The sequence below is a fragment of the Saimiri boliviensis genome, chromosome 1 (assembly GCF_048565385.1).
Source record: "Saimiri boliviensis isolate mSaiBol1 chromosome 1, mSaiBol1.pri, whole genome shotgun sequence".
Taxonomy (NCBI): Eukaryota; Metazoa; Chordata; class Mammalia; order Primates; family Cebidae; genus Saimiri; species Saimiri boliviensis.
In genome coordinates, this window is record NC_133449.1 from 28,594,417 (window position 1) to 28,606,834 (window position 12,418).

The 12,418-nt window shown below is 39.8% G+C and overlaps 1 protein-coding gene across 1 annotated transcript in view; it reads left to right on the forward strand.

Annotated features, from left to right (window-relative positions):
- Positions 1-12,418, forward strand: part of SPDYA (speedy/RINGO cell cycle regulator family member A) — a 39,672-nt gene that overhangs the window by 24,384 nt on the left and 2,870 nt on the right. The window contains exon 5 of the mRNA XM_003941524.3: positions 4,252-4,549. Coding sequence (XP_003941573.1) covers positions 4,252-4,549 — 298 coding nt within the window. The remainder of the gene's footprint in view (positions 1-4,251; positions 4,550-12,418) is intronic.

Here is a 12,418-nt window from a genome sequence, read left to right on the forward strand (position 1 = left end):
AAAATAGCCTCCGTATTCTCTTCATTTCACAGATGCAAAAACTGTGGCTAGGTAAGACTGTGATTTGTCCATGGCCATGAAGTTAATAAGTAGCAGACCCAACATACTTAAACTCAGTACTCTTTGCATTATATGGTACTGACATAAGAAAGAACATGTGCTCTCTTTTCAGATAATGAGTTTTGTAATTTGTCTCTTTTCTTTTTAAATCTTGGCTGCAAACAAGCTAAGAGCCAGGTACTATCCTTAATCACATCAACTCTGTTACATTTTATTACTGATATGTCTGCTTTCCCCTTTTAGTTGAAATTTCCCTTTTGGGTCCCAGTTCAATGAATTTTCCCCCCCTTTTTTTTGTCAGCTGCCTCATTCTTTTTTTTGAAAGAGATGGGGTGTGATTAAATTGGAAAATATATGTAGGGCGTCTCAAAAAAAAAAAAAGTGGACTATTTCTCTGTTTATTCTGATTTTATCTTCTTACCTGATGATCTTATCATCAGCTTCTTTGAGGTGAGATTTATTTACATTGGTGTTGGCTTAATTTCTAGACTGGTTCACACATTAGGGAGGATGTCTATCTAATGAGAGGGTTAGACTACACTTACAGCCCCTTTCATACATCATGGAGGGTAGCAATTTAATCAAGAAGTTTTTCTCTATTCCAGTTAATACTCTGGCCAAGATGCCACAATATCATCATAGCTGAGTTCTTCACTATCTATTACTTGATTCCAGATTACGAATTTAGAAAGCAATGATAATATAATAGTGTGTTTGGACAGAATAATCCAATGTATTATTGGATCATTCATCCAGTATGCAGAAGAGACCCAATATAGGGAATGTACTGGAAATTGCTAAACTTGCTACAGCTAGAAACAAGTGTGTGAAGAAATCAATAGCAGCGCTGAAGAAAATGAAAGAGATGTTAGAAATGTTACAAAATTATAATTATCATTACCTGGCTACCAATTGGATATAGGGTACATGGGAGAGGGAACTGTCAGTTTCAAATCTGTATAGCAGAAAGAGTAATCGATTACATAATGGAAATAGGGAAGGCTACAGAAGCAAACTAGATTCCCTGGGGAGATAAGGAATTTGGTATATAGACATGAATTTAAGGCAATAACTGGATATAACTAAATGAATGGTCAACAGGCATGATAAAAGTCATTATGTATAAATGATGCTTAAAGCTTAGAGTATTTAAGAGATTCAAAGTTAAAGTAATATTAATACTTTTTAAGAACTTGCCAGGCACTGTTCCAAGTACGGCCCATATATTAACTCTTAAAATTCTTAGATCTAGCTAAGTAATCCCAGATAAGAAACTAAGGAACAGAGAGGTTAAATGACTTCTCCAAGGACACACAATAAGTAAAGCAGCACTCCAGGATTCAAATCTAGGCAATCTGACTCCAGAGTCAGTGCTTTTTAAAAAATCTTTTCATGTCTATCCCTATCTCCTCCCTATTCCTCTCCCTGCCAGGGAGAGGAGAAGCTGACTGGGTTGGTTTTGACAGAGTCAGTGCTTTTAACACCTGTTCTATACTACCTCTTGAGATCACAGAGGTAGAGTATATACACAGAAAAACAGAGGGCCAAGTATCAAATTTTAGGAACACTGACCCAAGGCACCCCCTATCACTAAAAATGATGAAAGAGGGCCAGGTGTTGTGACTCACGCCTGTAATCTCAGCACTTTGGGAGGCCAAGGCGGGCAGATCATGAGGTCAGGAGTTCAAGACCAGCCTGGCCAACATAATGAAACCCGATCTTTTAAAAAATAATAATAAATTAATTAAAATGATGAAAGAATAAGATAAAGTAGAAAGGGGGATATTTCTGGTAGATCAACTGCTGCTAGTGTTTCAGAGAAGTCCCTTTCATAGAATCACATCATTGGGGGATTGTAAGTGATCTATTTTCTCATATAAAAAACACCCGATGGCCTAGAAAGTTGTGTAATTTGCCCAAGAAATAATGAATTTTTTTTTTTTTTTTTTTTTTTTTTTGAGACTGAGTTTTGCTGTTGTCACCCAGGCTGGAGTGTAATACATGATGTCAGCCCACTGCAACCTCTGCCTCCCAGGTTCAAATGATTCTCTTGCCTCAGCCTCCCGAGTAGCTGGGATTACAGACAATGCACCACTATGCCCAGCTAATTTTCTATTTTTAGTACAGATGGAGCTTTACTATGTTGGCCAGGCTGGTCTCAAAAATCCTGACTCCAGTGATCTGCCCACCTCAGCCTCCCAAAGTGCTAAGATTACAGCCGTCAGCCACTGCGCCCACCAGAATAACAGAATTAAGATGAAAATCTAGCTCTCTTGACCCTGGTACAGTTTTATTTTTAATTCACTTATCACAGTAAATTCTAATTATACGGTTATGTGTATATAAAATATATGTAGACATGTTAAAAAGTAAATACACAAGTGGTTGTGTATTTTTCTAGCTGGGTTAGTTTGTGGAAAGACTGATGCACTTGTTGCAAAAAAACAGTTTTTGGCCAGGTACAGTGGCTCACACCTGTAATCCCACCACTTTGGGAGGCTGAGGTGGGTGGATCACTTGAGGTCAGCAGGAGTTGGAGACCAGCCTGGTCAACATAGCAAAACTCCATCTCTACTAAAAATACAAAAATTAGCTGGGTGTGATGGCAATTACAGGAGTGGGTCATTGCACCCAGACTCTCTAAACATGAAAATCACTGGTCTAGGCAATTAATAAGGCTCTGCCTAGCTCTCACATGTTACAGTTCTCATTTACTTTGGGTCATTGATTACTGTAACTAAAGATTTTTGCTTAGAATGGTTAGCAATGAGGTTGGCACATACATACAGTTCCCTAGCTTGACTTCTTAAATGGCTGTCATTTGCCAGATGCTTACTATGTGATGATTTTACAAATCATCTAGTCCTCAGAATAATCCTGTGAAGTAGATGGTATGCCCATTTTAGAGATGAAGAAATTGAGCCCCAGGAAGGTTAAATAACTTGTCCAGTTTCATACAGCTAGCATGTGGCAGTGCCAGGGTAAGAAACTAAGTGTACCCTGACTCTAAAACCCATGTTTTATTTAATAAACTTTATAGAACAAAGACTGGCAGATAGTGAGGCTTTATAAATAATGCCTCCTCTGATCCTCCCCAACAACCCTCTAAAATAGACACTTACTATCTCCATACTAAAGATGACAAAGCTGAGAAACAGAAAGATTAAATAACTTACCTATGGAGTCATGCTCTGTCACCAGGCTGGAGTGCAGTGGCGTAATCTTGGCTCACTGCAACCTCCGCCTCCTGGGTTGAAGCGATTCTTCTGCCTCAGCCTTCTGAGTAGTGGGTACCACAGGTGTGTGCCACCACACCCGGCTAAATTTTTTGTATTTTTAGTAGAGACAGGATTTCACTGTGTTGGCCAGGATGGTCTTGATCTCTTGACCTCGTGATCCACCCACCTCGGCCTCCCAAAGTGCTGGGATTACAGGCATGAGCCACTGCTCCTGGCCTTACCATATCTCTTTCCATAATTGCAAACATTTTAAGATTAGCATAGGCCGGGCGCGGTGGCTCAAGCCTGTAATCCCAGCACTTTGGGAGGCCGAGGCGGGTGGATCACAAGGTCGAGAGATCGAGACCAACCTGGTCAACATGGTGAAATCCCGTCTCTACTAAAAATACAAAAGATTAGCTGGGCATGGTGGCCCGTGCCTGTAATCCCAGCTACTCAGGAGGCTGAGGCAGGAGAATTGCCTGAGCCCAGGAGGCGGAGGTTGCGGTGAGCCGAGATCGCACCATTGCACTCCAGCCTGGGTAACAAGAGTGAAACTCCGTCTCAAAAAAAAAAAAAAAAAAAAAAAAAGATTAGCATAACACACATAGCTGGGAACCTCATCTGATTTTTTTTAACCCAATACATTCCAAAGTTAAGAATTACAAACTGTATTATGTTTCCCAAACTTAGAATGTTCAGAATTTAAAAATAAATACCCTGACAACCTGGAAGGTTGCTTCAGTCCTATTTCATGTTTAAAATAATTTACTTTGTCAATTATTGTGTTAAAGATCCAAGCAATGAGTCACTTTCTAGTAATATTGCCTTATCTGAAAATGTTCTGTTTTTAAATCAGCAATTTGTATTTTTAACTTCACTTTAGAGACATTTTTTGAGTTATAATTTTTGAGCTCAATTTTAGTAAATTTTGAAACTTACTAAAATTCTAAAAGTAAGCTTTCCATTATAGGTTATGGCCATTGCACCAACCCATTATATCTGGCAAAGAGAACGCTCTGTTCATCACAGTGGAGCTGTCAGAAACTACAACAGAGATGAAGTTCAGCTGCCTCGGGGACCTAGTGCCACACCAGTAGATTGTTCACTCTGCGGTAAAAAAGGAAGAGATGTTAGACTGGGATTGTCTGCATCATCATCTTTATCCAGTCATACAGCAGAGGTGATGGAAAAACATTCTCGGGAATCATACAACTCACTGTCAATGGACGTAACAGGTGATCCTTCTCAAGTTTATACCTATTGTCAAGGTATGATTTCGTAATATGCCAGAATTAGATATATGCATGTCATTTACTGAGCTCTAGTCAGTCCTTGCTGTCATGGATACATAATAATTTATATACTACAACAATATAAGTTAAGTTAATCTTGAAACTTTCTCTCCTTTCAGTTACTTTTTGTTTTGTGTTCTTATCTGTTTTGTGGTGAACCACCTAAACAGATTTTTAATGTGACCTATGTTAAGTTGAAACCTAATGCACCATGAGCTTCAAGTATTTTAAGAGCCTGAAGCATTTTGTTGAAATGTTTATTTTATTCAAAAGCATTTCAAGAAGAAAATAAATTTACTTGTAAACTCACCTTCCAACTATTGGTTTCCTTCTGTATGCTTTTCTAACAAAATTAGAACCATTCTATATCTAGGCCTGCTTTTTTCTTTTTCTTTCTTTTCTTTTCTTTCTTTTTTTTTTTTTTTTTTTTTTCCTGTTTTTTGAGAGGCTTGCTTTGTTGCTCAGGCTGGAGTGTAGTGGTGCCATCTTAGCTCACTGCAACCTCCACCTCCCAGGTTCAAGTGATTCTCCTGCCTCAGCCTCCAAGTAGCTGGGACTACAGGTGTGCACCACCAGGCCCAGATAATTTTTGTATTTTTAGTAGAGATGGGGTTTCACCATACTGGCCAGGCTGGTCTCAAACTCCTGACCTTGTGATCCTCCCACATTAGCCTCCCAAAGGGCTGGGATTACAGGCATGAGCCACTGTGCCCAGCCTAGGCCTGCTTTTTTCATTTATCAGAAAGGATTTTCCCATGTTATTACTGAGTCCTCCAAAACCATTTTTATTTTAAACAGAGTCTCACTTTGTTGCCAAGGCTGGGGTGCAGTGGCATGATCTTGGCTCACTGCAGCGTCTGCCTCTTGGGTTCAGGTGATTCTCGTGCCTCAGCCTCCTAAGTAGCTGAGATTACAGACATGTGCCACCATGTTCAGCTAGTTTTTGTGTTTTTGGTAGAGAGGGTTTTCACCATGTTCGTCACGCTGGTCTCGAACTCCTGGCCCCAAGTGATCTGTCTGCTGGGATTACAGGTATGAGCCATTGCACCCATTCCAAAACCTGATTTTTAATCCTGACATGGTATAAATACCATAATTTCTTCATATATTTCATTTTTGTTGGAATTTAAGTGGCTTTCAACAATAGTGTATTAGAAAAGAATCGTATTAGCTGGAAAAAATTCAACTGCATCATAATTTCATTCAAATTATTTTTATATATAGTATTCTCTGACATTTCTTTTCTAGAAATGTCTAGAAACAGTACTAGAATAATATTCTATCAGTGATCCTTTTTACTTACAAAGCCTTCCAGATTTTCATCCATCTCAAGACAGGGTAGAAAGATTTTTTTTTAATGGTCCTTTCTAATTGTATCATGAGAAATTAACACATCTGCATTATTTCAGAATTTTACCTATTTGTTTTTTGCCACGAAGAGATTAATAGTGGCTACTTAAGGTTTACTAAGGGAGAAACTAGACTATCAGATTCCTGAAGGTACGGGTTATGCCTCAGTCATTGTCCCATTTCTTGGCCATAGTAATCACTCAACAAATTTGCATGGCAGTATAGTCTCTTCCCTTTCAACACCTTCAGGCATATTTTTTAATTATGTTGAGGCAAAGGATCAGTTGAGGCCAAGAGTTTGAGACCAGCCTGGGCAACATAGCAAGACCCCATCTCTTAAAAAATTGTCTTTTAGCATCCCTCCTCTGCCAGCTTCCTTTAGTCTTTGATCTTTATAATAGGCAAGCTTTACTGAATGTTTACAATGTCCAAGGCAATATATAATACATTTTATATTTATAATATCATTTAATATTCACAGCCAACTGTAGGGTAAATACTATATCTCCACTTAGCAGATAAGGAAACTGAAGCTTAGAGAAGTTAAATAATTTGCCCAAGGAGCTGGTGTGACATATGAACCCAGGTCTCTGACTCTAAGCTAGAGCCTGAATTCCTAAATACTACGTTTTACTGCCCTTTTAATGAAATCCTGCCATTGGCAGTGAAAATAAGCTGCCACAGAAGCCTTCTAGCAGACTACTAAGGAAGTGGCAAAAGCATTAAGAACCAAGTCCCTTATGAAAGGCTACATGAAGTGAGCTGGGAGAGAATTCCAAGAATTTGAACAGATATTTACAGAAAGCAAAACAGAAGCAGTTATCTATATATTTTATTCAGACCACCCTCTGTAGAGATCAACAGTAATACCACTTCATAGTATAGACCTTGACATCTCAACAGGAAATGCAAGTGCATCCAGAGAAGAAGGGGCTCTGCCAGTCAGTACACTTTGGAGAAAAAATAAAGGTCCTTGAGGGATTGTGGATGAAAGGTGGGGTATTAACTTAGGGAGTTGTAGAAGGAACTATGTGCTTTCATCCTGTCACTGGATCAAAGCCATGATTTAGGATTTATAGGTCCTATACAGGAAGGAATAAATATTTACCCATAGCCGTTTTATTCTAAGTATTAACTTATGGTTAATGTAAAACTCTTTGTTTCAGGATATCAGAAGGTAAGCAATACAAAGGAAAATTATTGATTGTATACATATTTGACCATTAAAAATATACATTCATTTTCCTCCAATAGTTTTAATGGAGAGTGAGCTACTTGGGAGTAGAGGGGAGAGTGCAGGATAGTAGGGACACACGATGTTACAGGAGTAGGATGAATCTCTCACTGCCTAAACAGCTACTGACTTAGTGACCTCTATTAGCAAAATTTTCCTCCTCCAGTCCACATAAGGTTGGAGTCATCTGATAATATGTGGTTGCAAAAAACTGAATTCAGAATTCTCCAAGAAAGACACAAAAAGTTTATGCTCTTCTTTAGACTTCTCTACTAAACTTAGCAGAGATGGTAATCAGTGTTTCCACCTTTCTTTCAAACACAAGCCAGCAACTCCTCAATTTCCAGGTAAAAACATGTTTTCCCACCTTAAATTTTTTTTGCTTAAAAACACATTTAAATAAAAATTTTAGATACATTTGTTTATGACATTTATTAAGAACAAAATGTTTTTCAATTTGTCAAGGTGGGGTAAAAGCACTGTCAAAAATTTGACTTTTGGGGCCAGACACAGTGGCTCATGCCTGTAATCACAGCACTTTGGGAAGCCAGGGGGTGCATATCACCTGAGGTCAGGAGTTCGAGATTAGCCTGGCCAACATGGTAAAACCCTGTCTCTACTAAAATACAAAAATTACCTGGGCACGGTGGTGCATGCCTGTAATCCCAGCTACTTGGGAGACTGAAGCAGGAGAATCACTTGAACCTGGGAGGTGGAGATTGCAGTGAGCGAGTACACTGAAGCTTGGGCAACAAGAGTGAAACTCTTTTTTTTTTTTTTTTTTTTTTAACTTTTAGAGACAGGGTTTCGCTATTTTAGCCAGGATGGTCTTTATCTCCTGACCTTGTGATCCACCCGCCTCAGCCTCCCAAAGTGCTGGGATTATAGGCATGGCCACCACGCCCAGCCTGAAACTGTCTAAAAACAAAACAAAACAAAACAAAACAAATTACTTTTGGGAGGGATAGATGAAGCATTCTTTACATATTTATATACATCACAATCACCATTCACATGCTAGATACTTAATCTCATTTAACACCCAAGCCCCTAAGAAATCTTGAAGTAGCATTATTATATTCATTTTACTGATGAAAAAACAAACTCAGAAAAGTCACACCATTACCAGGTAAAACAATAACAAAACAAGATGGGAACTCAGTTCTGTCTGAATACATAGCACATTTTTATAATAACTAAACTACTGTTGTTTCTCCTTACCATATGCTGTTGTAAGCTTTATGATACCTGGGCTGGTCCATGTGAAACAGGTATATATTAGGTATTACCTGAGGACCCATGAAATACTAGAGTGAAGGCAAGGGAAAAAAATACACCAAGCCTTAACCCTATGCCATATAGGCAGGCATGTAACATTCCAAGTGTTAAATAATCTAAAACCAAATAACTTTTCCTCAGAAATATATCCTTCTTTGAATTTTCTTATTTATTTTTATCATTACCACTGTTCTGGCCATCCAGGTTTTTAATCTTTACACTTAATGAAGGCATAATCAGGGCATACAAGTTAATAAGGGCTATGCTAAGTATATGATCAACATTGCGGAGCCCAAAAGATTTCAGAATTAATTCTGTGGGTGAGAGGTTTGGTGAAGGCTTTTTAATTTTTTATTTATTTTTTTGCGATGGAGTTTCACTCTTTGTTGCCCAGGCTGGAGTGCAATGGCACGATTTTGGCTCACTGCAACCTCTGCCTCCCAGGTTCAAGCGATTCTCTGCCTCAGCCACCATGCCCGGCTGATTTTGTATTTTTAGTAGAGACGTGGTTTCTCCATGTCGGTTAGGCTAGTCTCGAACTACCATCCTCAGGTGATTTGCCCGCCTCAGCCTCCCAAAGTGCTGGGGCTACAGGCCCAAGTCACCGTGCCCAGCCCTGGGGAAGGCTTTTCAAAGTAATATATTAGCTGGGCATCAACTGAGTCCTGTTTTGCCCAGAGAATTAAAGGAAGGGCCTTCTGAATACCAGACAGAAGTTTGAAAATACATCTGGTCCTTGACTTACCTATGGTGGCTATACGCGTTCAGTGGAAAGCTGTATCACAATCTCTCTTGATGCTGGGCAGAAGCAGTGAGCTGCAGCTTCTAGGCAGCCATGAAATCATGAGAGTAAACAACTGATTTTCAACAGTGTACTCTGCTACCAGATGATATTGCCCAACTGTAGCCTAATGTAAGTGTGCTGAGCACATTAAGGTAGTCTAGGCTAAGCTGTGATGTTCGGTGGTGAGCTATATTAAATGCATTTTCTTTAAAAAAAATTTTTTTTGAGACAAGAGTTTCACTCTTGTTGCCCAGGCTGGAGTGCAATGGCACGATCTCAGCTCACCATAACTTCTGCCTCCCATGTTCAAGAGATTCTCCTGTCTCGGCTTCCTGAGTAGCTGGGATTACAGGCATGTGCCACCACACCTGGCTAATTTTGTATTTTTAGCCAAAACTGGTTTTCTCATATTGGTCAGGCTAGTCTTGAACTCCTGACCTCAGCCTCCTAAAGTGCTGGGATTACAGGTGTGAGCCACCATGCCTTTTTTTTTTTTTTTTTTTTTTTTTTTTGTAGCGACTTGCTATGTTGCCCAGGCTGGTGCTGGTCGTAGACTCCTGACCTCAAGCAATCCTCCCACCTCGGCATCCCAAATTGCTGGAATTACAGATGTAAATCACTGCACCTGGCCCAAATGCATTTTTGACTTAATGATATCTTCAAATTACAGAGTTTATTGGGACATAACCCCACTGTAAGTCAAAAAGTCTCAATAGATTTTCTGTCTGCATCCAATGACTTACTAGCTTATCTGGTTCTTCTTTCATAGTATTTTGTTTGAGACAGCGTTTCACTCTCATTGCCCAGGCTGGAGTGCAATGGTGGGATCTAGGCTCACTGCAACTTCCGTCTCCTGGGTTCAAGTGATTCTCATGCCTCAGCCTCCGTAGTAGCTGGGATTACAGGCACGCACCATCACACCCAGCTAATTTTTGTATTTTTAGTAGAGACAGGGTTTCATCATGTTGGTCAGGTTGGTCTCAAACTCCTGACCTCAGGTGATCCACCTGCCTCAGCCTCCCAAAGTGCCACTGCGCCTGGCCTGTCTGCTCATTTTCTACTATTAATCACCTTATATATGTTATATGAAATCTCTTATTTAACAGTTTTTTCCTCCAGTTAAATTCTCATAGATGCCACTAACAGATTAACTTACTTAAAATATCTTTTACATGACCATGGAAACTTAAAAAGTTCCCACTGCCTCTGAAAATACAAAGTTCAAACTGAAGCCCTCCCACAATCCCAGAACTATATACCATGTATACCTAAATTTCCCTCTAGAACAACCAAGTCAACAGACAAAGCAATACATGATCCTTGGCTGCATGTGGTGGCTCACGCCTGTAATCCCAGCATTTTGGGAGGCTGAGGCAGGCAGATCACTTGAGGTCAGGAGCTTGAGACCAGCCTGGCCAACATGGTTAAACCCCCATCTCTACCAAAAATATAAAAATTAGATGGGTGTGATGATGGTGCATGCCTGTAATCCCAGCTACTTGGGACGCTGACGCAGGAGAATCACTTGACCTGGGAGGTGGAGGTTGCGGTGAGCCGAGACTGCACCACTGCACTCCAGCCTGGTTGACAGAGCAAGATGTCATCTCAAAAAACAAAGACAGGATCCAATGTAGATTTAAAGATATCAGCAAACTTTTAGTGACTGTATTTACTGGGTATAAAAGGTAGGGCCTCTGGAAGGCATTGGGAAGATGGTCTTCAGTCTCAAATCTCTAGTTTTACAGAACAGCCAGACATGGACATAGAAAGCTAACATTAGAAGGTATCTGTCCCATAAACCAGAGTGTAAACATACTTATTGTTTGGAGGAGTGCTGAAGGAAGGGCTTAAGCTGGGCCTTGAGTGACTAGAATGGACAACTACCAAAGAAAAAGAAGAGAAACCAAAACCTAAAATGCAATTTAAAAAGTCAATAATAATAATTTAAAAAAAAAAAAGCAAAAAGGGCTTTCACAAATGACCTTAGTCAGAAAACCACCTGGGATTCTTTGACTACTGAGCTTCTCTCATTTGGTGTCTAAGAGACTCAGAAGGAAAAAAGCTGTCTGATTAAGTAGCTCTGGATTTTTGCTTTGTTTTGTTGTTGCTGCTGTTGTCATTGCTGTTGTATTGATTTTGTATGAAATATATCATGCTCAAAAGGCAAAGGCTATTATAAAGTTCAAGTTCCCATCGCCCAAGTCTAACCAACATGAACCTTTCCATAGTTGTTTTATATCTTTCTGTGAACAAATAAAACATTACAAATGCAAAAAAAAAAAGAAGAAAAAAAAGAAGAGAAATAGAAAACTACCAAAAAAAAAAAAAAGGAAGTAGGGTGGAGGGGGCAATGGATACTGTTAAAAAGAGGTCTTGTTCAACTCAACATCTACTGAGCACCATGTGCCAAACAGAAACTAAGTATTCTCCATGAAACAGGAGTGAAGGCAAGAACTTTTCTTGGCTCTTAAGCCAGCCCCTTCTTCAAGTAGACATTTGGGGACTGACACATAATAGGCATTCAAAACATTAAATGAATGACAGAATTTCACTACTAGCTAAATAGAAGGGCAGAAGAAAAGGGATTATTCCATTATGGAAATAAAAAATGAACTTCAGGCCAGGCACAGTGGCTCATGCCTGTAATCTCAGCACTTTGGGAGGCCGAGGCAGGTGGATCACCTGAGGTCAGGAGTTTGAGACCAGCCTGGCCAACATGGTGAAACGCTGTCTCTACTAAAAATATAAAAATTAGCCAGGCATGGTAGTGTGTGTCCATAATCCCAGCTACTTGGGAGGCTGAGGCAGAATTGCTTGGACCCAGGAGGCGGAGATTGCAGTGAGCTGAGATTGTGCCATTGCATTCCAGCCTAGGTGACAGAGCAAGACTCTGTCTCAAAAAGCAAAAAAAAAAAAAAAAAAAAAGGCACTTTGGAGCTTCTGTATAATCATGTGCCACATAATGACATTTCACTCAAGGTGGGACTGCATACAAGATGGTGTTCCCAGAAGATTATAATGGCTGGGCATGGTGGCTTACACCTGTAATCCTAGCACTTTGGGAGGCCGAGGCAGGTGGATGGATCACTTAAGGTCAGGAGTTTGAGACCTGCCTGGTTAACATGGTGAAACCCTGTCTATACTAAAAAAATACAAAAATTAGCTGAGCATGGTGGCATGTGCCTGTAGTCCCAGATAC